The sequence below is a fragment of the Oenanthe melanoleuca genome, chromosome 5 (genome assembly GCF_029582105.1).
Source record: "Oenanthe melanoleuca isolate GR-GAL-2019-014 chromosome 5, OMel1.0, whole genome shotgun sequence".
Classification (NCBI taxonomy): Eukaryota; Metazoa; Chordata; class Aves; order Passeriformes; family Muscicapidae; genus Oenanthe; species Oenanthe melanoleuca.
The window spans coordinates 7,753,334-7,780,636 of NC_079339.1; the positions used below are offsets into that span (position 1 = coordinate 7,753,334).

The 27,303-nt window shown below is 41.7% G+C and overlaps 1 protein-coding gene across 8 annotated transcripts; it reads left to right on the forward strand.

Moving 5' to 3' along the window:
- Positions 1 to 26,511, forward strand: CAPRIN1 (cell cycle associated protein 1). Of its 8 annotated transcripts, XM_056493842.1 has the most exons (19): positions 1 to 499; positions 817 to 1,022; positions 9,277 to 9,339; positions 10,492 to 10,578; positions 12,191 to 12,429; positions 12,543 to 12,625; positions 13,600 to 13,737; positions 14,299 to 14,351; positions 14,438 to 14,524; positions 18,853 to 19,008; positions 19,099 to 19,207; positions 19,640 to 19,701; positions 21,049 to 21,159; positions 21,671 to 21,820; positions 21,979 to 22,129; positions 22,822 to 23,016; positions 23,984 to 24,084; positions 24,487 to 24,550; positions 25,254 to 26,511. In XM_056493842.1, exons 2-19 carry the CDS (start codon positions 819 to 821, stop codon positions 25,316 to 25,318), a joined length of 2,118 nt encoding a protein of 705 aa, XP_056349817.1. In that variant the 5' UTR covers positions 1 to 499; positions 817 to 818; the 3' UTR covers positions 25,319 to 26,511. The 8 variants fall into 8 exon arrangements, with proteins under 8 accessions (XP_056349817.1, XP_056349819.1, XP_056349820.1 ...); XM_056493844.1 differs by lacking the exon at positions 21,049 to 21,159 and having other exon boundaries at positions 285 to 499; XM_056493843.1 differs by lacking the exon at positions 14,438 to 14,524 and having other exon boundaries at positions 291 to 499.
- The last annotated feature ends 792 nt before the right edge of the window (positions 26,512 to 27,303 follow it).

The window sequence follows — 27,303 nt, forward strand, 5'->3', positions numbered from 1 at the left end:
GCGGCTGTTAGGGCTCAGTTAGAGCCGTGATGCGCTTCCACGGTGCAAGGACTCGCCGCAGGGCTCAGAAACGCCTTTTGGAGCCCATTTGCGCCGAGAACAAGGAACAGGAGGAACAGGAGGCGGGAGGAGCGGGAGGGCTCTGAGGGACGACCCCCTATTGTGCCTGGTGCTGAGGCGCCCGCCACGCGCCTGAAGGCCCCCCCGCGACGCGCCTCCTCCGCCTGGCCAGTGCAGCAGCTGCCGCCGCGAGCTCAGGCGTTCTCCGCGGGCACTCGCGCGCCGGCCAGGGCCCCGCGCGCTCCCGCGCCGCCTCGCCTCTACGCGCCGGCGTGCGCGCCGCCGCTGCCTCTCTCTCTCTGTCTCTCCCTCTCTCTCTCTCTCCCTCCCGTGGTAGCAGGAGCAGCGCGGGCGGCGGGGCTGGAGCGTGGCTGAGGCGGCCATTCCTACAGAGCGAGAGAGAGCGCAGCGTGTCCCCCCCAGCTCAGTCGCGCACAGGGTGAGGAGGGCGGCGCGGCCCCTCCGGACACCCCGAGCGGGGCGGGGGGGAAGGGGAGCGTGAACAGAAAATGACCGTTGGGCGCGAGGCGGCCGCCCCGCACCGTCACGTGACCGGCGCCCCGCGCGCGCCGAGGGAGGGGCGGGGTGGTGGCGGGGGGGGGCTCCGCGGCGCGCGCGCCGGGGCAGGTGCGGCTCGTGCGCGCGCGGCCGCGTGCGCGCTCTCGCGCGTCCCCGCCGTCCGTGCTCCCCCCGTGACGCGCCCGCCGCTCTCTCCGCTCTCTTGTCTCTCTCCCGCCCTCCCTCCCTCCTTCACAGAGATGCCCTCGGCTACCAACAGCACCATGGCGAGCAGCACCACCGGCAGCAGCACCGGCAAAGCGGGACCGGGCAGTGAGGCTGCGCCGGCGGCGGCGGCCCCGCAGGCAGCGGCGGGTGTGAACATCACCACGGTGCAGACCGAGGCCATGAAGCAGATCCTGGGGGTGATCGACAAGAAACTGCGCAACCTGGAGAAGAAGAAGGTGATCCCCACATCCCCTTAGACCCCCCCAGCCCACCCTAGGTGCCCACCCGCCTTGTCCCCCGCCTTCCGGCCGCTCCTGCCCCCGGGCCGGTCCGGCCTGTTTTCCTTCCGCTCCCTTGTTCCGGGCCCTCCGCCGAGCCCTCCCGGGCTGTTCTCGGCGTGGCCCCCAGAGGCCGCCTGCTGGAAGGTTCCAGAAGGGCGAGCGCCGCTCCCCCGGCCTGTCCCCTTCCCCTGCCGGGGTCCCTCTGCCCCATCCCCAGCCACCCTCCCATCACCCCGGTACCCGGCCCGATTTCTCCCCGGCCCGCGGAGCAGAACCCGAAGGGGTCGCGGCTGTCGGCCCCCCTTAGCCCCCGCTACCCTGAGCCCCCTCCGCGGCGCCGCTCCCTTCCCCTTCCCCCTCCTTCCGCCTTTTGTTCCCTGCGGCGGGGCCTTTCCCAGCCGCGCCATGACGGGGATCGGCTCCCCACATCCCCGCTCAGTGCGGTGCCCGGAGCGCCCCCGGTGCCCGTGCTCGGCGGAGCGGGCAGGCAGAGCCTGCGGTGCCCTCGGGGCCGGGCACATGGACGCGGAGCTATAACATGGCGGCGGCCCGGCCTCCCCGGCGGAGCTCATTGTGCCGCCCGCACAAAGCCGGGGCCACCCCACCCCGCCCCAGTGTCACAGCTCGCTTTCCATCGCCCTAAGCTCAACTCTTTGGGAGCCTGGGCCCGGCTGGAAGCGGCCTTTCACGGGTTATTTTTAGAAAGAGCAGCTACTCAGTCCGTGGGGCTCGGACGGTTCGAGCTGTGGAACAAGAGGCAAAGGATGTCGTGGTTAGTCGCAGCGTGTTTTGCATCCTCTCGGTCGTGGCAGATTAAATGAGATTCGCAGGGCTTTACAACCTCCGGAGCACGAGGTGGCCACCAGAAAAAGAACTAATACATAGCCTCAAGACTTGCCTCAAAACACCGCAGTACCAAGCTAAAATTAACAAAAAATAATTTTATGTTTGTGCCACAGCCCTAAATATCTTTTTATTTTTATAAGTGAATAAGCACAATAATAGTTAGATTAATTTTTCTAACTGGCACTTTTGATCGTATTCATGGTGTTCCATATTGTACAAGGTAGAAATATTCCCAGTAAATTAGTCTGTGCATGTGGGTTTTAAAGGAAAGAAGCTGTGCTTTGTCTATAAATAATACACTGTGTATCAATAATACACTGTATAAATACATTGTGTACAGTGTAGCTTCCCACTTCAAAACTGGGTGAGGGACTTCCCTGGTTTTTAAAAATGACATGGCAAAAAAAGCAGCAAGCCAGGACGTTTTAGGTAAGTTTTAGAATTAGAGGAGCTTTTCCTCCATGTCTGTTGTGTGTAGACAGGACAAGATGTCTGTCTTAAACTTGGCATAAATACACTGGAATATCTGCACAACCAATACGGGCCCTCAGCTCAAGAAAGAGAGCAGATCTTTCTCTAGTGTGTTTGAACACAAAAAAAATTGTTTGAAATTTAACTGTTGTACTAAACATACACTAAAATCCTCTGAAAATATTTTTAATTATGTTAAAGATGTGTATTTTAAAAAACCAAAACTAGCAGGTGAGCAGTCTGACCTGTTCTGTACTTGGGAGTAATCAAGAGGGTAAAGCACAGTGTTACTGTTATGAGGGTTAGCTTTCCTTGGGAACAGTGTTTTTATTTACCTTTAAATCATGCACACCTAATTTACACTTGCCTTGGCCATTCCATTCTATTTGAGTGGAGTTTTAGTGTTTGACCAAGTGAATAGAGGTGACAGTGCCCTTTTTTTTCTGGACATGGCTTTTGTTGGAAGATGTTCCACAAAAATTACTGAAAGCATTTATGTCTTGAATACTTGGTGCTGGGCAATGTGGGCTTAAAGAAAAGGCAAGGGCTGGGGTTTAAAAAGGAGAAGCTCCCTGTTGTCTCTCACTGATGAATTAAAGTTCAAAGATTCTTGAGGCTTAATGAGCTGAAGTTCTGAAACTTCCTGAAGGATAACTCGTAAGCACTATTAAAGTCTTGAGGGAAATAATTTTGTATTAAAGCAGAGTAACTCATTTTTGGGCTTGAGCCTCTCCCTTGGTGGGGGAATCAAGAGTTCTGTAATAAATAGTGAAGAGAGCAATACATGCTTTGTGTGTTAAAACAAAGCTCATTGTACACATCAGGATTTCCTTATATTTTACATCTTGGTACAATAATATATTTTTAATTTTTCCAGCCATCCAGAAAGTAAAATTGTGCTGGATACTGCACAGACTAGGAGTGGGTGAGAAATGCAGTAAATCTCACTGGGAACTTGTTCTTAGTTGGATAGTTAATCCTTTCTTTGTCAGCAGCTGCTAACGAAAGCCAGTAGAGATGGTTTTCAGAGCTTTTGTCATAGAATGAACACAAAAATACACTTAGATGCACATTTCTGAAGGATGAAAAATGACAGCTCTGGAAGAGGTACCATCTTAATTTTTGAACAAAAGGAGTGTGCAGCTTTTAGTAGAGGAAAGGTCACTCTTCATGAAGAAATTTGAATTTTCAGAGTGAAGTTAGTCATGTTTACTTCTAAATGCAGAGGATAAAATAATGTGACCAAAATACAAGCTGAAATCATATTTGACTTTGGTCTATACTATTTTGAATGTTTCTGTAAAAAGTAAAAAAACTGGATTATTAGTTACACTTTCATTTTCTTTTCCTAATCGTGACCTCATTTGAAAGAACGAGTATTGCTTTATTGAAAGGGACTGGGATAAATTGAATTGCTGTTCAGAAATGGATGTGAAAACATGGCCTGAAAATGTCTGTGTTCCCCTCATTGTATTTGGAAATGATAGGAATGCTATCCTCTGTTCTTAGATGACAAGATATTTGTGTGTGCATGGAAGGGGGTAATTAAAGGGGTATTTTCTCTACAGGACCTTCAGATGTGCAACTCGTATTTATGTTGACAAGCTCAGTTAATTTAAAAGTTGCCTCCAGGTATTTGTCAGGTGTCTGGGGTTAGAATCCTGCCAGCTCTCCATGTTCCCTGGGAGAAAACATTTCACCTTAAATTTCTTCTTTTCCCTGGTTCTTCTGGTTTTTGTTTTTAGAGGGGAAAACCCTTTCCAAATTTTAAGCCAATTGAATGTAGATCGAACTCTGGTTTTGTTTCTGGGCTGAATTAAAAAAACTCCAGTTGTTTTTGCTTTCAACTTGTGTAACAGAGCATGAGCCATGTATGAGCAGTTCATCAAACAAATCTTCTGCCAAAGGGGCAAAATAATTAATTTGCTAACGCATGGGTTAGGGGATGGGCAGATGTTCTCAGGATAGCATGTGAGCTTAAAACTTTGATGTGAGCTTGGAGTTGGAAAGATGGCACATAGTGCCTGTGCCTGGTAACTTGAGCTGCTGTCACTTTATCAGCTTGTCTGAGTTTCCTCCTGAGTGTAACCCTGGCTGGGGTGCAAAATGAGCAGTTCACAGGTGCTGCTGTCCTTGCTACACAAGAGCTCTCTCAGAACAGCAGGTGGACATTTGAAGTTGATGTGACTTGGTTCAGTAAAATGTTGGATTTCCCATGGGAAACAGGAGTCTATAGTAAAAGCTGGGATCAGTTTTCCATTCTGGTAGCAGGAAATTTGAAGCTTCCCATTGGTAGCAGCTCTCAATGCTTTTGTCCATGGTTTGGGCCATTTGGATGTTCCAGGCTTGTGGTAGCTCCAGAGCCTCTCCTTGTGAGACTTGATTTGAAATTTTTTTGGAGATTTAACATGATTTTGGGACAAATTGCAAAATTCATTTCAGATGGTGTATTAAAAGCCTGAATCTTTCTTTAAAACCCCACTTAGTAGAAATTTTGGATATCAAGCTTCAGGTCTGAAAACCCAGGCGGTTTATCTGTGAAATACTGTGGTGGTTGGTGCTTTGAGGTTTCAGCCTGGTCTGTTTTGGTTTAAACTGGTTATTGTAGAATAGGGATTGTCTCACAATGAGTTCACTTAACTGGGTGCATGATGAGTCCAAGGAGCTGTGAAACATCTTCTAGTTTCAGTTTTTCAGATAGTGCTTTGGTGTTTGGATCCTGGTTGTTGTTTCAGAGGAAAAGGGCACACAGAATGTGTTGGGAGAGACACATTTGTGTTCTAGAATGCACTTGTAAAAGTAACATTTTGAACAAAAATTATACCTAGTCTCCTACAATGTAGTCAACTTCCCTGTAAATTCAGAGTGTTTCTGTAGGAAATCCTGTATGGTGGTGATTTGGAAAGAACATCTCTCTGCAGTCACCAGAACTTGGGGTTCCACTCTTCTGTCACTTAGTTCTGGTTACTGAAGAAGCTTTTTTTCACTCTGGGGCTAACTGATCATGAAACTGCAATCTCAGAATTGATGTATTCTTGTAATTTGTTTAACAATTAATATATTATGCAGATTTTTTTTTATAAACCATCAAACTTCCCAGGCTGTGGGGAAAACCCACCTACCAGAATATCTATAACTGTTATTTCAAAAATAAATTCAGTTTAAACAGAAAACCTGCAAATGTTTTGTGTGCTGGAGTACTGGTGTTTTCATATCTTTCCCTCTTCCTGGTTCCAACTCAGGACTGAAACAGCTTCTCAGAACTAGCGGGTTTTGAGAGGTTCTGAACTTCTTGCCGAGTGTTATACCTTTCTGATTTTTTTCCCTTTTTTTTTTTTTTTTTTTTTTTTTTGAGAAAATAGAAGACTGGTTTTGGTTTGTGGGGTTTTTTGGTCATTTTTGGTCAGTTTTTGCTGCAAAGCCATGAATGAATATAGAGGTGATGGTGGAGGGCAGACAAATTACAATGCAGATATGTAAAACATCTTAGTAAACTTCTGATTTGTAACTTGGCATTTGTTTGGGTTCAATGCAAACTGTATTACGCAACTGTTTTAAATTTTGGATTATCTTAATTGCTTTTGTGCTGTCAGAAACATTCATTTGGTTTTTGAGTTATCTCAGGAAACAGACTTGAAATGTCCTTTCCATCTTTTCCTGCCTTGTAGCAGAGTTTGAATTAGTAAAGGTTTACTCCAGGTGTTCACAGAGGTTACCTTGTCCCTTTGCAGCTTGTTGTGTGCACTTGTGCTGCTGTAATTGGTAGAACCATAGCATTGAAATTATCTGGTTAAATATAGAGCCTCCCTCCTGCTCCTGACCCCTTTTTTTAAGGGTTATTTTTAATCTGATGATTCCAGTGATCCAGTTTGTAGCACAGCATTGGAAGTGGCAGCTCAGCGGTCAGGCATTTCTAAAACCAGTATTGGATTGGAGGGTAATGCAGTGTAACTATATTTTTTGTTTCCACTTCAGGGTGACATTTTCGAGACAATTCAGAGGAGGTGAGGAGATCTGTCTATTACGGCAATAAAGTAAATCAGTTTTGGATTCCTATTAAAGTCAAGTCCAGGGAATACTTAAACAATGAGCACCACAACTACAGGAGCCTTGTTCGTGGTGCTTTTTCCCCAGGAAACCAAAATACTTCAGGTATCTCAGTGGAAGAAGCTGAAGCAGGGTGGCTTGCTGCCTGCAGAACTGAGAGCTGCTGACTCATAAGCTGTTCAATACACAATTCATGTGCTCACTTTGCCACTGGATTATTTTTTCCCTGCTGGTTTGGTTTTCATGCTTAAATGTCTGAGGAGTGAGGATGAAGTTGTGTAAGGAGGGGATAAGATGAAGAGAGTCTTCCCCTCTTGCATGCACTGCAGTAGGTTCCTGAGCAAGAATTTCACTGCAGTTGTTTTACGGCTCTAATGCTGCTCTTGGATTGCTGTTCGTTGACAGTGCAGATTAAAAACGAAGGCATTTTACTTAATATTTCTGTCTAATGCAGCTTTGGATCTTAAAAGTGTCTTTGTGATGATAGAAAAATGCTTACTTGGCAGTTAAAATCTTTGTGGTAACATTTAACTAAATGCACATTGGCTTGTCCTCTGCATTGCAGCTGACAGGCTTTCCTTCCTCTGTTTTTACCTTCTCAATAGGAATTTTTATAAAGAAGTAAATGTGAAGATAAGAAAGTTTTCTTCTGTTCATAACAGAAAGAGACATATTACCCTTGGCTTTTTAGTTGAATAAAAATAAGCAAAGCATTTACATTAGATGTAACAATATTTGACCATTCAAGAAAAAGCTTGTGCATTGTTCAGTATGTTACTGCAGTATCTTAATCTGAAATGAAAAACCATACATGGAAAAAGTATACAGAAAAGATTGTAGTTATTTAGCATATTTTTGTATTTTCCCTCCCTTATGCCCTCAGCCACCAAAATGGATTCTGTGAAGGTTTCACGTTGTAATTTTGCGATATATATTTTCTTCAACAAAGTCAAACAAAGTAGTGTTCTGGAATACAGTGTTCCACCCAGTTTGTTTTACTGTTGTTGTTTGTGGGTTCTTGTTGGAAACTGAGTCACAGAATTTGTTTTAATGCATTTTTGTAGACCCTGTTCAAGCTGGCTGATGTTTTCAGTCTATTTACTGAGCAGCCTCACAAACAATTGCATCAGAGTGGCCAAGGGAATTGTAATCTACAGCAGGGGAGCGGGTGACTTAAGCAAGTAGGAACTTCCTTTGAAATTTGCTGGTCTTCAAAGCCACTTCGCTTTAGGATTTCAGCCGTCAGACATGTGGGTTGACCTGGTTCGCTTTTGGCTTTACAGCTCAGCTTCACACTTCCAAATCAAGAGACTGTCCTGTGATTGTCCAAGCGTGTTATCATCTGCTCTGAGATCAGGATGGCAAAGAGTAACCTGACCTTACTTCCTGTTGAGATAGGTTTGCAGTGTGCTGAATGCTCTCCAGGGCTACTTTTTTGATCTGTTATGAACTGTGGCTGCTGCATTTAACAACTGTTACCATGTAGTTTCTGTCCCCAGCATGAAATTCCCAGTAATATTTTTTGGAGCTCTGCAATTTCTTGCTTTGGCTTTGCCTAAGCCATTGCTGGCTCTGATACATTGGAAGGTGAAGTAGTTAAATATTCTGTTTGACCTGGAGCACTTGCAAAGATCCAGCACCAAAAATTACATCAAAAGGACCAAGCCTCACAGGGGTGATTTGGTTTCAGGAAGTAATTATGGGCATCAGATACTTTGGAAGAGGAGCTTGCTTGTTCCATAGACCTTGATCTTTCCAAATCTCTGAGACTGGGCAAAGAAGTTGAATTAACTAGAAAAATATCAGTAAAATATTTTAAACTAAAAGTCTGGAACAAAGACCTAGAGAAACGAAAGAATGTGTCACTCTGGCAGATGTAAACCCTGAGACAGTGGTGGCATCAGGGGTTTGGTTCTTAGACGTTCAAAATAAAGTGTTATCTTGCTTTTCATGTTTTGTTATTCTAGATGGGGAAGATAATTGTTAAGGATTCATTTTAATAACTTAAAATTAGATCAAGGTAAATTTCTTTCAAAACACAGTAATTTGTGAAAATGCAGAGATGGTGGAAACAGCTTAACAATTAGGTGTGTTCTGTTTATAGGCTTTGCTTCCTTTTGAAGACCCTTTCTAGTTAGCCTTGGAATCTGTCACTGGGGCACACAGGAGTTTTACCTGCTTTTGGCTGATGCCACTCTTCTGGATGGTTTTCTCTTTGAGCAGATGAGAAAACTGATCCTGCTGAGAAGTAGCCTAATGATTATTTTTTCAGTTTCTTCCTGTGGAAAAATATCCTAATGATCTTGAACAAAACTATTTTAGAGCTATTAATATGAGTTGTGTTGGTGGGCGTTCTTGCACACAGGATTAAAAACTGTTTGAAATTCTTTACAACTATCATAAGTGATGGAGCTAGAGAGAATTGCAGTTCTGAATCTTAATAGCGTTTCCAGTGAGGGTTTTGATAAAGTGGTGATAAGCTCTACCTCAGGCCTCAGCTCAGCTCTTGGCATTTTGACTGAAGGACATGTGCATTGAGAGTGCTTCTCCCCTTACGGAAGGAATGTGAATTTTGTTGGAAATTCCAGCTAGCCCTGAAGACATTGTAATAGCCGAATAAACAATATAAAAAATAAACAATATTTACCTCTTGGGAAAATATTTACGTTTTATCCCAGAAGACACTTTTTCTCATGTACTTCTCTACGGGACAGTTACGTGCTTGTATAACATGGTACAGTCTGTGTAGTGTAACATTACACTGTATAATTTTGTTAGCGCAAGTAGAAAAACAGCTTTAAACTGATTTGCATCTCTTCATAACAGCATTTTTATTTTGTTTCAGAGCAAACTTGATGATTACCAGGAACGAATGAACAAGGGAGAACGTCTGAATCAAGATCAACTGGTAAAAACAGCCAAAAAAATCCTAATCAGATCTCTGTTAAATTGTTTTGTCATTTTGGTGGTGAGGAGTTTTGCACTGCCTCTCTCCTTGTTGAGGCTGTTCTTAAAGTAGGTTATTGTAGCGCTTGATTCAGCAGCAGTTTTGCAGTTGTAGTAAATAAAAAGCAAGTATCAATTTAAATTCAGTTGTATGGCGCAAACATGCACATTGATACTTCAAGAGATTACCAGATACTCAGTAATCAACAGTGTTTTGTTGCTGATTTTTTACGCTGAGAAAGTGAAGGGGAAAAAACCGTACCCTCCAACTATTGCAGCTGTTGGCACTTCAAAGAATGAGCTGCTTCTCTTGGTCCCTTGGATGATTTAATCTTCACTTTGGTGGTTCTGTGCCAGCTGAAAACTGAAATACCACAAATCTGTGTATTTTTATGTTGTAATGGCCTGTTGTGAAGATATAAATCACCATAGAGAACTGACAATCATATTGGGGAAGGGAAGCTCATGGTTTTTATGAAGCTTGGCTACCAGGCTTGATAAAAATCTTCTTAGTTTAAAGAAACCCATTATGTTTTTTACAGCCGGAGTGTAAATGTCTCAGCTGTATTCCCCTGACTTGATTCTGATTTGATGTAATTTCTCAGCACTAACAAATTGGTTGAGGAATTGGTTTTGTTTTGGTGCAGATCAGAGTATTAGGCCTAAGAAGATAGCAAAAACAAAGATTTCTGGAGAAGGGGACATTATGCTCTGTATATTCTGATTTTGGCTCTGACTGGAGATAAGAATGCATTAATTCTCAAACTCTTGAGCAGTTCTGAGTTGCCAGATTGCTCTTCTCCCCCATTGTCTCAGTTGTTTGTTATTTTTGTCAGGGACTAACTGCAGCCAAACGTGAAACCAGTCCATCATCCATGTGAGAATGTAAAGGCTTTTTAGCATATCTAAAGAAACTGGAGGCCTTAAGGACGTAGACAAGTCTTTCATATGTGGGCCGTGAAAATCTAAATTTGCCTTAACATAGTTGCAGTCCCATTCAGGGATCCTGTGTCTCACTTCAGAACTAAAAAATGTGGGAATTTATTTGTTGGAAGTATATATTCTGTTCTGTTGCTGAAGGTTTACATTTGTGGTTTATCTGGGTTTTTTTAAGGATGCAGTGTCAAAATACCAGGAAGTGACAAATAATCTGGAATTTGCTAAGGAACTGCAGAGGAGTTTTATGGCTCTGAGTCAAGATGTAAGTAAAGATCAAGCATTGCCGTGTGGGTTATCCAAACACTTTAAACTCTTCACTGAGGCAGTAGTCACCTCTGTTTACAGGGATAATTTCCCTTGATTTCTTGTATGTTTGACTGTTTTCTTCTATTTTTTATATTAGTTGATGTCAGGTTTTCTGAAGAATTTCTGATGTTCTACATAAATGTATGAAAACAAGAATAATGTAATTTTCTGACACAGCACAAGTGTTGAAAACAGTGATCACAGAACCAGGTCTGTCATGCAGTAGTAAAGGTGATCATATACCAGATGGTCACAGATGCCACTGGTAGCATTTTCTTAAATGCATTTCATAGGGTTTTCATTTCTTAATAATACAATCAAAAACTACATTATGGGACAATTAATATTATTTTTGTAAGGGTAGTTTAACTGGATATTATTAAATAGGTAATCTTTTGTGTTGGTGTTTTACCAAGGATGCAGAATAATACTGTGATCAAGAATTAAATTCTAAAAATCTGGGAGTTCTGGAAAGAGAAGCAGCATTGGAGGAATTGGTTGAGTAGTGGATGTGGATACAGCTGACTGCTCTAAGGAGTTTATTTAGCTTGTGAGCAGGCTGGAATAATTTGAAGGGCAGCAGCATCCTTGTGTTATAATCTGCCTTCTACATTGGCTGTGGCTGTACGTTTATTTGTAGGACTAAACCAACCTGTTTCTTTATTTTCTGCCATCACAATTCCATCTGTGTACATGGAATGTTAGTAATGGAGAACGTCCTTTTCTGGACAAGTCTGTTCTGAAGTGTTTCCCTGGTCAGCTGACTGCTAAAAGAAGCCAGTGAATGTAGGAGTACCAGATTGGTGCTCTGCTTTCAAACTTGGTTGCAGATTTTTCCTGATTGGATTTAGTTGATTTGATTTTTAAAAATGAAATGTAGATGTTTCAAGTGGGAGAGTTACCTTCATGATAGATTTTTTTGGAAGAGAGTATTAAATTTCCAGAGTGAACCAGCTGAACTTGGGGTGCTGGATGCTTCAAGAGTGGTAGAAACATCCTGTGGGTTCAGAGTGATGCTGCATTTAGACCTGTCTTATGGAAGGTTCAGTGCAGAGCACAGGGCTGCTGATGATGTGTCGTCCGCCCTCTCACTGTATCTGTGCTCCCCGCACTGGGAATGCTGCAGTGGATGTATGTGCTTGTTCCCTGGAGTGTCTGACTGGGGATCTCATGTCCAATAATTTGTTGAAATCCCTCTTTGAACTTGCTGACGCTGTCTATCTCCCTAGCCTTTCATGGCAAAACATTCCATGAGTTCCCTCCCATGGTGCGTGAAAAAACAAAGAGTACTTTTGTTTATCTATTTTAACCTGATCTACTGGTAGTTCAAATGAATGCGTCCTACTATCATGGGATATGGTGAATAACCTCTCTGTTCCTGCTCTCTGTGTGGCCAAAGTGAAAAATCTAGATCACCAAGCCTTTCCAAATGGAAGAGCCCAACAGCTGGGCTCTGCTCTTACCCAGTGGATGAACTCAACACTCTGGCTTTTCCTTTGCCTTCCTCTGTACTTTTTCTTAGCAATTAAAGACATTTTCAAACTGTTTTTCCCTTGGGTCCATTCCAGATCCAGAAAACAATAAAAAAGACGGCTCGTAGGGAGCAGTTGATGCGAGAGGAGGCTGAGCAGAAGCGTTTAAAGACTGTGCTGGAGCTGCAGTTTATTCTGGAGAAGCTGGGGGATGATGAGGTGCGCAGTGACCTCAAACAAGGATCCAATGGGGTGCCAGTGCTGACAGAGGAGGAACTGACAATGCTGGATGAGTTTTACAAGCTGGTTTACCCTGAACGAGACATGAACATGAGGTGGGGTTACAGCAAAGTGCTCGTCTTTCTAATTGCCAGTCAGTTAACAATGTATTTACTATGGTAATTTAAAGACTCAGTAAGAAATTAACTCTTTTTAATTAATTTTTAAGGTTGAATGAGCAGTACGAGCAAGCATCTGTTCACCTGTGGGACTTACTGGAAGGGAAGGAAAAACCAGTTTGTGGAACAACCTGTAAGTACAGTCTTTGCATGAAGAGACAGCACACTGAATTTAAACTAAAACACACATCTGATGTAAGAGAACTTGGGCAGTTAATTCTTGGAGTTCTTAGAGGAACTACTTTTTCTCAGCTCTTAGCTGGACTATAACAGTGACTTGTGAATTTGTACTCAGTGTATGGTGTATTTTTTTTTATACTGGCTCAACATTAATCAGTATTGAAGCTCAGTCTGTTGTTGCTATTTCAGCAGTACTCTGCTGCTGCTGAGTAACAGTTCTTTGTTTTCTGCAGACCTGAGTGTGAGCAAGGTGACAGTGTAATACATACACTGGCATGGCCTTTCTTAATGGGACATTCTCTCCCCCTTAGCTCCTGCAAAAAGTATTGTAGTTTTGTCCTGTTTTCATTGATTAACTGCACATCAGGGTGTGACCATGCCAGCAGACTGCTTCTTTATGGAAATAATTCCCAAATACCTGGCCTAGGCAGCCAGTAATGCTGCTTTGCCAATGGGGCTGATGTATTTTGGGTTAAGATGCCCCAGCATTCATCTGAAGCACTGAGGGCAAGTGTTCTTTGCTTGCAAAGGCTCTCTTGAGCCACTTCACCTCGGGAAGAACCTTCATGAATCAGGTGGTACCTGTTTTGGATGAAATTGTCATACAGTAATGGTTTTAAGTAACAAGAATAAAAGTCTAGTAATTAAATTCATAAACTTGACCTCACTGTGAAGTGCTCCACAAAGCTTCTGAAGAGTTATGTGTTAAGACCCTTCTTGCCCTTCAGATTTTTCTGAATGACAGTGGGTTATTTATGGATTTATTGGATGTGACCCAGTAAGAGAAGGTATCCTGGACCAGTAGTGGTCACAGACTGGCTTGGGGCAGCAGCATCTTGCCAGCAAAAGGGATCTTTGGGAAGGAAGGAAGGAAGGAGATGATGAGGACTGAGGTGGTGCTGATGTTTCCCTGTTTCATTTTCCCAGATAAAGCGCTGAAGGAGGTTGTTGAACGGATTCTTCAGACCAGTTACTTTGACAGCACCCACAACCACCAGAATGGACTGTGTGAGGAAGAGGAGGCAGCACCTGCACCTGCAGTAGAAGACACTGCAGCAGAGGCTGGTGAGAAGGGGAAGATGACTTGTGACTGACATTTTGTGTTCTTCTGTCTTGTCTCTGCAGTCCTCAGAGTGATTAAATTGCAAATGTGGTGTTCATCTCTAGTACTGAAACCATCCAAGATGAGAGTTCTGGCTGCCTGAGGCTTTTCCCATTTTTCAGTGGTTCCCACCAGTTTAAACTGAAGGGAGCTGTTTCTGAAGCAGACAGTGTGATTACGTACTTAAGAAACTTGGGAATGTTGTATTAAATTTTAAGTGAACTCAAGACATTTTCCCTTTTGTGGAGAAAGTATAGCTGAACATAACTCTCCCTTATGAGAATTTAATGTCTTTTTGTTTTTTTTTCTTTTCAATTCAAAGCTCTGAGAATATTTGTTGTTATTAATTCTCTGTTAGTGCCCATCACATTTCTTCTTTATTCTATATTGACACAGAAGATTTTCTCATCTAACTATGTGTCTTCTAGGTCTGTAACATGAGGGTTGGGGTCTTTATTGTTGTTGTTTTGGGTTTTGCTTATTTGGTTTTTCCCACATAAATGGTTTATTTCTTTTTCCTTCAGAACCTGATCCAGCAGAAGAATTTACTGAACCAACTGAAGTTGAATCAACTGAGGTATTAGTCACTGAAAGACTGTCATTTTGTATACCTTCAATGCCACTTTACTTTTACTTTCATACCCTTTCTTATTTTTATTTTAGTATGTAAACAGACAATTCATGGCAGAGACTCAGTTCAGCAGTAGTGAGAAGGAACAGGTAGATGAGTGGACAGTTGAAACGGTTGAGGTAAGATCTTGTGTACTGCAGGTAAAATTGCAATCCCTGTTTCTGCTGGCTCACAATTCATGATAGGTTTTAGTATTGTATCCCTGCTCCCCTAATATATAAAAGAATACATATATAAAGTAAGCTTGGACTCACTGCTCGATTCTTTTATTACATACTTAGCTCAGGAGTACCTAAAATAAAAAGAAATAAAACCTATTTAGTCTGGCTAAGTTTGCCAAGAACTTGCTTTTCTTCATGAGTGGCTTGCTTGGGAAAACAGGGCTTAGAAGTCTTATTCTTAAAAAGACTTTAAAGACTTGTTTTGAAGTTTTGGTTTTTGTTTTTTTTTCATTTTGGAGAACTTAGTTACAAATGTAGAACTTGAAAGTTTTATATACCCAGCTGCTGACAGCGTGGTGTAGTTATGCTTTCATTAAGCAGGTCCCTGGAGAGGGAGCTGAAGATGAGTAACTCAACTAATACCTAGTCCAGATTGCTTATGTGCATAATTTGATGTTAAAATATGCTTGTATGTACGTACGTCTGTGCTTCCAGAACTACCACTCTTCAAGTATCTCACTTATTACTACTTTGCCCTTGAGTGGCCGTTCACTTGTGGTGCTGCGCTGGTATTGGGATTTCCCAGTTCCATTCCCAGTTCAGTAATTTGCACTCAGACTTTGCTACATGTACAAGTCCGTGATTTTATTGCACTGGAATTTGTGCTCCTTGTATATGGAAAAGAAAAAGCCCCCTGTTTGGTTTGTTGGAGCTTGAGTTGTGTCTGTCTGTTCAAAATTAGTATGAGCAGCTTCTTTCAGGTGCTGGAGAGTTAATTTTTGATTGATTTTAGACTTTTGCATCAGCAAATTGCAGATGGTCAGTTTTAGACTTTCTTGGTGCCTTTGGGCTGTTTGTAAGTGGAGTGGAGTAAGTGTTCATCTTGTGAAGTGCTAAAAAAATGGACCAGCTGTTTTGATGTGATAAACTAATCTGGCTGATTGTACATTTGAGTCTGGCTGAAATTCCTGTTTTACAGTATTGAAGACCACTAAGAGATTTAATAATACTGAGGATGGGTGTGAGGCTTCTAAAACCAAGTAGACAAATTTGCCATGTATGTGAAGAAGTTTGGTAGTTCCTTGTCATAGTTCATTTCCTTACTTAAAAAACTTAAATTGTCACTGGTATTCCCTGCTACTGAATGTGCTTTTAGAACGATCTTAAAAAACTGAAGAAACCCTCCAAACCAACACATTAAAGTCATGCTTGGTTGGAATATTTTTAGATGGCACAGCATTTTAAAATTAATGATTGATTGGCTTCAATTATACCCATTTTATATCTGTGTTTCTTCCAGGTATCCAGAGTAGTTCAGTTATCTGTAGATCTTAATATAAGGAGTATGGATGAAGACATAATTCAGGTTGTAGTTTGGTATCAGACAGATTTCAGAAACTCATAATTTCCTAGTAAGCTGAATCTGGAATTGGATCAGCTTTGTTTTCATAGGACAGTACAAAGAATGTGTGCTTCAGTTGCCCTTTCTGTCCCAATATCTTGGACTTAATGAAAAGGAATAATTTAGAAAAAATTAAAGTTGAAGCCTGTTTCTTCATAATAAAGAGCTTTATTTTCTCAGCTATAATACAAAAAAAGGAAACTGAGAATATCTGCCTGTAAAATTATTCTTGCTGGCACTACAATCTCCTTTCTCAGGAGAATGCAGCTGAACCGTACTTTGGCAAGATCGTAACAGAGAATGTACAGTGATAGTTGTGAATTTTGAAATCTGAAAGAGAACATTTGCTCGGAAGAGTTCGATAATTGTTCAAAAAGGGGGAGGATATCATAAACTCCTCTCTTTTTCAAGTAGATGTGATACTGCCAGGATTTCTGTGGTATGTTTCTAGTTTGGGAAGTGATGATGTCTTTGCAAGGATGTTTTTTATGGTCCTTCCATAAGTTTTAAACTAAATAATTGGCTTGTGAATTTTTGAAGTGTATTTGGATTATATGATGTTCTAATTGTGGTGAAGATGTCCTTTATTGGTAGTAGCATTTATGGAATTTTTTTATTGTTATTTTGTGGGGTTTAAATTTTAACTGCTTCTTCTGTAATTAGTGCCTGAGTCTGGTTGTACACAAAGTTCTCTGTCTCTTAGATTGTGGAACTTCAGTTGGATGGATTTTGTATAGAATTCAGAACTTTTCTCAGACTGGCAAAATACAAGTTCATTATGTTGGTTTGTGGTGTCATTAAACATGATATTTTACCTTTCCTCGTTTTTTCCCTGTCCTCTGTCATTGTGTCTGGCAGCTCTGCCTTTTGACAAGGTTAACTTACCTCACACAACTTGCAGTTTGTTCAGTAGTTTCATCCTAGTGTGTTTGTACTTGGTTAGAGTACCTGGTAGTGCTAATAGGGCTGAAGGGATAGGTCCTGAACTGTTTCTTTTGACATCAGAAAAGGATAGTGAAGAAGATAATGTAAAATATGAAAGTACCATCTGGAGTTATTGCTGTACTGTTTGTAAAAAAGGAAAATGTTGGATATTTTTGTCTTTGTTGTGTGCTCTTGATGATTCCATTGACTCTTTTTTTCCTTGAAAATACTGAATTGTTGTGGATGACTTGGATTCCATAAGTTGAGTAGTAGTGCTCAAATAAATTGAGAGCACTTTTGGTAACAATTATGCAGGAGATGAGTGCCTGCTGGTTTTACCACTCAAATTTTACCTGATCATCTGGCTTGCATTTTTTCTTCAATTTTTAAACTTTGTAATGTGCAAAAGGTCTGTATATGTGCTCTAGATAATTTTTTTTCCATTCACAGGTCTTAATTCTTAATTTGGAAACAGTCTATAATGTGAAATTCAGGGACTATTTGGTAGACCAGAGTTGTTATTGGTTACCAGTGTGGACTGCCTCAGGGTGTATTTTTCATGGCAATTGTCAAATTGGTACCAATAGTGCTTTGAGTCTGAAGGGGGTCTCAAACAAGTTGTAGGTAGGTTGTGGTTAGCTTTTAGTTTTGTTCAAATTTTCTGTTCGGGATTTGCTCAAGGAACAAGCTGTTGGAGTTGGTGAGGCAACTGCATGTGCAGAATGCTATGGGCAGACAAGATTTGGAAATCTGGGCGAGCAGTAGGAATGCTGGACGATGCTGTAGGTTTCTTTGAGAAATTAAAAAGAAATTTGCATGCTTTGAGGGTGGATAGTGGTAGTGTGAGGCTTAATGTTCAGACCTTTGTTATAGGACTGGTTTGTGAATTGTCATGGCTGGTGTACAGAAATCTGTCTCTGCAATTCTAATAAGAAATCAGGTATTTTACATCAATATTTTGAACTTCCAGGTGCTTGTACACTAATTTATATTCAATGTAACCAAGTTTTAAGGCTTAGCTGTTTATCTGGAATGTTAGTAATATTAGAAGCTCATTGAAATAGAGAAGTAATGATAGGAGATATTTTAAAGAGCATTTGTTGACATTGGAAATGGCATTTCTGGATTACGGGATCTGCCTAAAGAGCAGGTTAGGGACTGGTTAGGGCCATGAAAGTGCAGCTCGACCATCTTTGTTGCTGTCTGTTTTCAAACTATTTGCTTATGGATGTTTGAGGTGGCCAATGTCCAGCTTTGCTGGTTGCTCTGCTGTCTGATCAGGTGTTACCTGAAAGCCCATTGCAGTTTGTTCCTTTGTTGATGTTTGCCACTTTGGGATATGTGTGGTAAATCTGAGCTTTTTTGCCCTCCCTGATCTGTGCTTCTGCTCCTGGGCTTCTGGTGTCCCTTCACAGTGCTGTCTGGCAATCCTTGTAATGCAATGCTGCCTGGTGTTCCTGAGACAGTAAATCCAGAAGCTGGGATAACAGTGGCTGTGAAAATTGAGCATTATGAAGTCTTAAGAAAGACCAAAAAATTCTGACTCCACTTATATTTACCATAAAGCTATGAGGAAATAATAGTTTCCCATTTGTGCATATTTCTGGAGCTTACTCTTCCCCCACTTCCTTTAAATTTCCAAATGGTGATAAATTACTGTCTCAAATTCCGCTCTAAAATCTCCATGTAATATTGAACAGGTGCTTTTTTTCATGGGGAATAGAGTAGATGGAGAGAAAAAAAAGAGCAGAATGTGAGCTCTGTGATCCTGTGAGTGCTCAGATGAGTAGCTGGCCACAAGTACCTGTCTGTAGGAGGTAATACTGTCCTTCAACACCCTACAGCAATTCCATCATCCATAACCAGTTAGGCAATAGCCAGAAATGCCAAGAACTCCCCAGTAACTTGAGCACAGTGCTGCCTTGAGCTGAAATTGCAGTTGGTTGTTGTCTCTTGTTAGGTTGTAAATTCCCTGCAGCAACAGACACAGGCGACATCTCCTCCTGTCCCGGAACCTCATACGCTCACTGCTGTGGCTCAGGCAGACCCCCTGGTCAGGAGACAGCGAGTACAAGACCTCATGGCACAGATGCAGGGCCCCTACAACTTCATGCAGGTATTGCTGTAATCTAAACATTTGCGTGTTTAACCCACACCACAGCAGTGTGAATTTGATTTTGATGATTTTTTAATTTTTCCTCCCCAGGACTCGATGCTGGAATTCGAGAACCAAACACTTGATCCTGCCATTGTATCTGCACAGCCCATGAACCCAGCACAGAGTTTGGACATGCCCCAAATGGTTTGCCCTCCAGGTTTGTAATGGTAAATCCTAAACAGAAATACTGGGGAAGGCTGCAAGTCCTCTCTTAGCAATGCTTCTGTTGCTGCTGCATAGTAAAACGGTCACCACAAGTAATAGTCCAGTCCTGTTACAGGACTGTGTTTTTCTCAGACATGTGATTGTACTGTTTTCAGACTTCCAGTTCTCACTTGCTTATAGATTTTGCTTGGAAATATGGAACATTAAAGTTTCTTTGGTTTTGCTTTGGGTTATTCTTGACAAGTAGAAAAAAATGTTCTTTGCGTGGAAACAGACATTGGCTATTTGAGTATAGCTTTGTCATATTTAAGGCTTTATCATCTTCATGATGATCAGCTTTCACATAAGTACTCAGAGAAGATAATAATGCTGTTCTTTAAAACGTTTGATTTACTGTGTAATAAGCGAAATTATTTTCCTCCAGTTCATGCTGAGTCAAGACTTGCCCAGCCTACCCAAGTTCCTGTGCAACCAGAAGCTACACAGGTAAAATGTTTAGTAAATTCTGGTTTGGATTTGAGTTTGATATTAGGTCTGATTGGAATTACAAAAGGATTTATTTCCTAACTACATGAGAAACTCTAAGAAAAAGCTGAAGCTTCCGTTTTGGGAAATTGGTGATCTCCATTGCTGCTTACAAACAGTAGTTCCTGATTTCATTCTCTGCGGACATTGCAAATTGCCAGTAATGGGAAGCAGGTAGTTTGTTACTTATTTGTGACAGAAATGCCAAAACCACTTGGTTACAGGGCACCTGAGTCTGTTCAAGTGAGTGTCAGGGCACAAGTAGATCTCATGCATTAACTGTATAGAGTTTGTGTTCTGTTTGATTATTCCCAGTGCTTGGGATTTTGTCCTGGAGCTGTAGAGCAGTCAGCATGAGTTGAATGCTGTTTCCAGTTGAGCTTTAAGTAGGATCTCCTAAACTTGCTTTTGCACTGTATAAATTAAGCAGTCACTTTCTTGTTAAGATGTTTCAGTTGTCTGGTGATTAAAGGAGCTCCTCATTTTGTATTAAGCATGTGTGGCATCTCTGAGGACTGCTGGTCTCAGTAGTGGATCTGATCCCTGTAGGTATTTGCAGACAAAAAAAAAATAAATCTGGATGGATGATGGATCCCAGACTACCAGCAGTATAAATTGCTTCCTTTGGCTTGTCCAAATTAGGTCTGCAAGGTTTAAGTCACTCATTTATATAAAAACAGGACTGAGGGAATTATTTCTTGAGCTTCCTCTGTATGTACCTCCTGAAGTGCTGGTGCTCTCCAAGTTCTGTTGTCTTGTAGAAATAGACTAATTTTTTTGGGCAGAGGATTTTCTCTGCACTAGTTTTTATTTTACTCTTAGGTGATGTCTGACTTAATCCAGTGATTTTTTTATTTTTTTTTTTTTTTGTCTTATTTCCCTTACCTCAACCAGTGCTGCCAGTGATTCTCTTGAGGGTCTTGCAAGCAGTAGCTAAACTTACTCTTGGCTTTGGAACATTCCAGTGCAATGTGAACACCCCCATCAGTTACAATCATTGCCTCTTAAACTGCCCAGTTCAGCCTTTAATGCAAAGTGCTCTGCTTTGCTGGCTGGACTTTTCCCTGGGCTCTCTGTGTGGGAGCAGAGCTTGTAAAATTGTAAAATTCAGGTCATTGGCAGCCAGTCTTGTCCACTTGTGTTTGAGCTTGGAGCTGTGTCATGTTAGAATGTTAGTGGTTAAAAAGTTATGAATTTGTACTGGTTTGAAGATCTGCTGGCTCACAGACTCCAGAGTTCTCTGATACGTTTTACAAAGCCATGAGAGCATCAGCTGACTTTTGGGGGCTTTGGGGTTTATTTTGTCAGGTTCCCTTGGTTTCTTCTACAAGTGAGGGATATACAGCTTCCCAACCCATGTATCAGCCTTCTCACACAGCAGAGCAACGGCCACAGAAAGAATCAATTGACCAGATTCAGGCAAGTCAGGTTTCACAGGGGTGGGAAGAACTCTGATTGCAGGTGGCATCAAATGTTAGTCTATGTTTCTTCATAAATAACGTAATTTTTAGTTGATAAGGGTGCTTCACTTCTCTTTAATTTAAAAATTCTAAGCCTTTCTGTGACCAGTAAGTCCTCCATGGCAAGACTTTTCATTTGTTTAGTTGGATGCAGCATGCCAACATCAGCATGGAAGCATCAGTATTGTTGGCTTAGGAAGTGGGATTTATTTTTTCACAGCAGTTAGCCTGGAAACTTCATTTCCCCCCTCTAGTTTTTTCTGGTTGTGTTTCAAGCTAATGAGGGAGAAGATGGTTAGGTTTTTCCTCACATTATGCTGTTGTGAATGAGGCTGTTGAGCTGAAGTAGAAAACAATCATTAGTAGAGGTGAAGCTGAGGCATTGCCACTCTTCTTTTAAGTAGAGTTTTTGAAGTTAAATATTTGGTACCTCAAGAGCTGCTAAAATGTTGGGTTTTTTTAATTATTAGGCTTCCATGTCCCTGAATGCAGACCAGACCCCATCCTCATCATCACTTCCCACTGCATCCCAGCCGCAGGTGTTCCAGGCTGGATCCAGCAAGCCTTTGCATAGCAGTGGAATCAACGTCAATGCAGCTCCATTCCAATCCATGCAAACAGTGAGTAGGAAATCAATACTGGATCCCTTTGGTTTGGTACTCATTGCTTGTGGTGGAATCAGTCATGTAGCTATATAGGATAGTCTTCGCATATTCACATTTCTAAAACTTTGATCCTTCTTTACAGAGCTGTAAAACTGAATTTCTGCTCTTACCAGGTATTCAACATGAATGCACCTGTTCCTCCTGTGAATGAGCCAGAAACCCTTAAGCAGCAAAACCAGTATCAAGCCAGTTACAACCAGAGTTTCTCCAATCAACCTCACCAAGTAGAACAATCAGATCTCCAGCAAGAACAACTCCAGACAGGTAAAATTCTTGTGGCCTTGGTAGAGCAGTCTGTGAAGTCCTAAATGATGGAGCAAAGCATGTCACAGGTTCCCTTGCAGACCATTCCCCTGAGCAATACCAGGTTTTGTTACTCTCTCTGGGTTTGAATATCCAGCAGGGAGTGAAATTCAGTATATCTGTCTCCAACTGTTAAGTCACTTGACTGAGGTTTATATAGGTTTAAAAAAAAAAGAAAACATGAACAGGATTATTCTGAAGATGCAAGTACTAGAGTGAAGTACTGGTTCTGCAGATGTTAAGGTTGCTTTTGAAAAGTACAGTTTGAGGTGACATTCTGTAATGGAAATAGTAAGCTGGAAATGAGAGCAAATATGGATTGCTTATCACAGTTGATGTGAGGTCACAAAGGCCTGGAATCTTGTGCTGAAATCAATGAGATATGGTTTGAATTCAGCAGGCAAAATGCTTTCCAGGTTAGCAGCTTGAAAAAATAAAAGTTTATGTCCGGAGCTGTTTTTCTCTCAGCATTGCCTTCACCTTCCACTGAAGTGCTAGCAAGTACTTGATGTGGAATAAGGAGAAAAAGCCTCATCCTTTTCCTCTATGCATCCTTTTCCTCTCTAACAGAATGCTGGGTTTAAAGAGAGACATATGGAAACATAAAGAAATCCAGCCTTTTATACTCCTTTTTGCCCCTGATTCCCCTGCAGTGGTTGGTACCTACCACGGCTCCCCGGACCAGAGTCACCAAGTGGCAGGAAACCACCAGCAGCCTCCCCAGCAGAGCACTGGATTCCCCAGGAACAGCCAGCCTTACTACAACAGCCGAGGGGTGTCCCGGGGGGGATCCCGTGGGGCCCGGGGCCTCATGAACGGTTACAGGGGCCCGGCAAATGGATTCAGAGGTGAGCAGCCCTCAGAACACTCCCTGACCTCTGCTTGCACCTGGAGGGACACCAGGTCAGGAGAGCAAGTGTTACACTGACCTGCTGTTGTGAGTCTGGGGTGGTATCCCTGGGAGATGCTGAAACGGGTAGTAAAATCTTACTCATTTTAGATAAGCAGCTTAAATTTAGGTGTGTGTTTGGACCTCTGTTACAGTACAGTATTAAGCATCTACCGCAAGTGTAAGCAAATGCAGAAATATCCACCCATCGAACAAGGAATTTGGTGGATGCCGGTTGATATTTCAGAAATGCTTTTTGTTTCCATAGTATATTTTATAGTTCTGTGTTTCATCAGAATGAGAATAGGCTGGCTTATGTAGAAGCACAAGAGCATGAGAGTCCGAAAGTCACTAGGCCAAGGGAATTAACAGGAGTGGAAGAATGATACTGTAGATAAGAGAATGTTCGTGTTTCCTGGATCTCACAGATGTTACAAAGAGGTTTACCTTAGAAAAGGACAGAGACTTCCTTGTCAGGTGTTCTGGGACTACTTAGGGACACTGGTATTCCATGTTCTCTTCCCCTCTTGTGGCTGGGGAGTAGAGAAGAAACCTGCATAATAAAAATACAGCTGATTGGAGTGTGAATGCAGTAATCACACCTGGGGCATTTAGATCCTGCCTAGGATCATGTTTAGCTCTGACTGAATATTCTGTAAATCACAAACCTTGGGTTACTCTGAGAAATGCACTGAACATTGTCTCCTCCCAGTCCTTACCAGAGGTTCATTCTCATTTCTTGTAATATGTTAACCCTGATATTGGAAACATTTGCTTGACTTGCAGGTAAACAGTACTTGATAAAGGGATGGCATTTTAAGGTTTAGGTAAAATGCTGTTACTGCTTTTCTTTCTGTAGTAGCAGAAGGTCAAGTATTAAGCACAACTTTGCTTTTCAAGTGAAAGACTTGTGCCCTGTTCCTTAGGGGGATACGATGGCTACCGTCCTTCCTTTTCCAACACTCCAAACAGTGGCTACACACAGCCCCAGTTCAATGCTCCTCGGGATTACTCAAACTACCAGAGGGTAAGCTACCTTTGGGGAGAGAAATACTTGTCAAAAGCACTCAAGAGTTGTTAGTGACAGCTTCCTCTGGGACTTTCTTACTGCTCAGGAAGACAGACTGCCTCTGTGTAGTTTGGATAAGTTGAACCCTAAATGCATTAGTTTATATTTCTTAGTTACATTGAGTAACACATCCTGTAACTGGAGAGGGCATTTGTCATTGCACATTTTATTATGGCGGCTAGGCACTAATGGAAGTAAGAATTTATTTTTTGAAGGTTATTTTAAACTAGTAAAATGTTGCTTGTTGAAGCTACAGGTGTTTTGTCAGTGCATATTGTTCTAAAGGTACTTATTTTGCTGGCAATTAATAACAGAATGCCCAGTTTTTATGTTGTGACTTTTTAAATTTCTTTGCTTCAGGATGGATATCAACAAAATTTCAAACGTGGCTCTGGACAAAGTGGACCTCGGGGAGCTCCTAGAGGTAATTTCCTGGCTAGCAAATACTTGATCTGGGTTGAGTGGAAGCTTCTGAGCCAACTTTTAAAGTTCTGTACTTTAAAAGCAACCTCACTCCTTACTCAGCAGCTCACAATTGAGAATAAGATGACTTTCCTCTGAGCTCCTAAGTGACCCTGCTGACTTGAATTAGTGGGATCCTGTGAACTGGTGATGGAAGTTTAGTTGGCTATTAAATGAGGAATTCTTGTAAAAGAGGTTTAAACAGCAATTGCTATTTACATTCAGATATAGCAGAACTGCAACTCTCTTTTATTAATGAAAGCCTTAGGAAACAAACCCAGGAGACACAATGAGGCTGTAGTTAAGCTTCTGAATTCTGTTTTCATCACTGTTTCCTCAGGTCTTTTTTTTAGTACATTTCTGGTGATGAGTCTGTATTCTGTCTCAATATTGCCACAGGTGCCTTGGCAATGTGGGCAGCTCGAGCCTGTGCCCTGCATGTGTGAAACCCCACATGGTAGTTCAGTTTTGAAAAGTTGGTCCTTAAAGCCCTCAAGTGTGGAGCAGAGGCCTCTGGAGTTCAATGCAGCATTGGGCTGTGGTAAAGCTGAGAGCATTTTAGGAAGCACAATAAAGTCTGACTTGGTTCAGATCAGAAGATTTAGGATTAGTTTTAGACTAACGAGATTTCCTGCAGAATTCAACCCCCTTTTTGTGTTTTCTAGGTCGTGGAGGGCCCCCCAGACCAAACAGAGGGATGCCTCAGATGAACGCTCAGCAAGTGAATTAAACACATTCACAGGATTCCGTTCAACGCCAAAAACACGCTGGCCAGTGTACAATACATGTTACCAGAAGAGTTATTATCTATTTGTTCTCCCTTACAGGAAGTTTGTTGTAAAGGGACTATTTTCATTACCCATAATGACAGGACTACAGTTGCCAGCTTTATATTCCCTGGATATTGAAAGGAACGAAACAACGTTTACTCTGCATGTTCTGTCCTAAGCATCATCTTGAGCCTTGCACATGAGATTCAGATTCCTCACCCTTGCTAAGAATAAAGCAAAAAAAGGCAATTTTCAGGGTGATCCAATCTCCATGGTTAACTGCAGTGGCAGGAAAAAGCAAAGACTCACTTCTGATATTTAAAAGTGATTTAACAAAATTCAGATAAAATCTGCAAATCCATAAAGATTTACTGTGGTTGACAAAACTTAAATGTTCCCATTAAAGGATGGAAAAGATGAAGTGTGGCTTGGTAGAACAACTGCATTTCAGCTTTTTCTTATTAAATCGAAGCACTGAGCAGTTCAAGATGTGTAGTGATGCATTTGTCCTGAATAGACAGGTGGCTTAGAGGCAGTTTCTGACAAAGAAGAGGCACCCTTAGCTGCAGCATTCCTCACCACCTGATTCCTGTGGCTAAGGATTTAAGAGCGCTTGCATAACTGCTGATGTAATTGTGTAATTATTTTTTTTTAGGAGACAAGGTGAAAAACAAAAACTTTGATTTGGCACTTGGACAAAATTTTTGCAACAAATCCTGAGCTATAATCTGGATGGCCACTGTATATTTGATGTGAAGTATTTAGATATCTCTTTGAAACACTTTTAAGTTTCTTTGATAGCAATGACTTTTGTAAGGATTGGTATTCTCTATCATTCCTTATGACTTGCACATTGTCTGTCACTAATACTTGACCTTGCTGTATTATCACCTAAATAACTGATGCCGGTACTGATGGAAATCCCCAATGGATAATCATAACACTTTTGGTCACATGTCCTTTTGTCTTTCTTGCAGCCTTGAAGGTTTTAAGAAATCTCAAATGCCCGCTGCTGCTGCCCTTCCAATTGCTATCTTTTGAAAAGCACCAGTCTGTGTTTGAGTTGATTTCCCCTTTTCAGGGAAATGACAGCCAGCAGTTACAGTTCTAATGGTATAAGCAAGATAAATAAAACATGTTTATAAAAATTGTATCCTGGAACACTGGTTTTCAACGGCTGAAAAAGATTCAATGTGATGGGGTGACATTTCATAAGGTGTTTTTTTCTCTTTTTGTTTTTTCCCCGATAGTCTCTTTTTCCTGACTAGATGTAAACCCTCCTTTTTTTCTGGTTTTATTCTACTAGCTGTGACTTCTGGGAAACTTTTCTTTTTGATGGACTTTTACTTTCATCAAGGCAGCAATGTATAAAAGAAATGGCATAAGCCTAGGAGCTGGAAAATACCGAGTCTTATTCAAGTTTTACTGCATCCTTGTGGTATAATCTTTGGAAAAATCACTTGTGCCTGCCTTTTGCGCACATGCACTCTCTCTGCAGTGGGGAGAATATTTTGATAGCTGCCTCCATAGAGGTGTTGGTAGTTCTGTTGCATTCTATAGCACGTGCAAGAAGAAAAGTGCTATATTCTATGTTAAGTATTGCTCATCAAATAATTCCTACCTGTGGAAAGGTGAAATTAAGGAACAGCTGTGTGGTGTTTAACTGTTCTGTACAAAACTGAAGGTTGTTTTCACTCAGAGGGTAATTTCTACTTTGTATCACAACTGAACTTTCAGAACTTGCAGTCAGATACTTTTGACATTGTGAAACAGTCTGGAACTCCATACAAATAGGTGGGATATCACTTTTCCATGTCCTGTGTGAAGAGCACAAATGAAAAATGTTTTCACTGTGGGAAGTGATAAGCTTGTGAAGACCATATTCCACACCAGGCATCCTGAAACGGGGCTGATGTCTGGAAGCAGCAGTTTGAGTCAAGGTCTA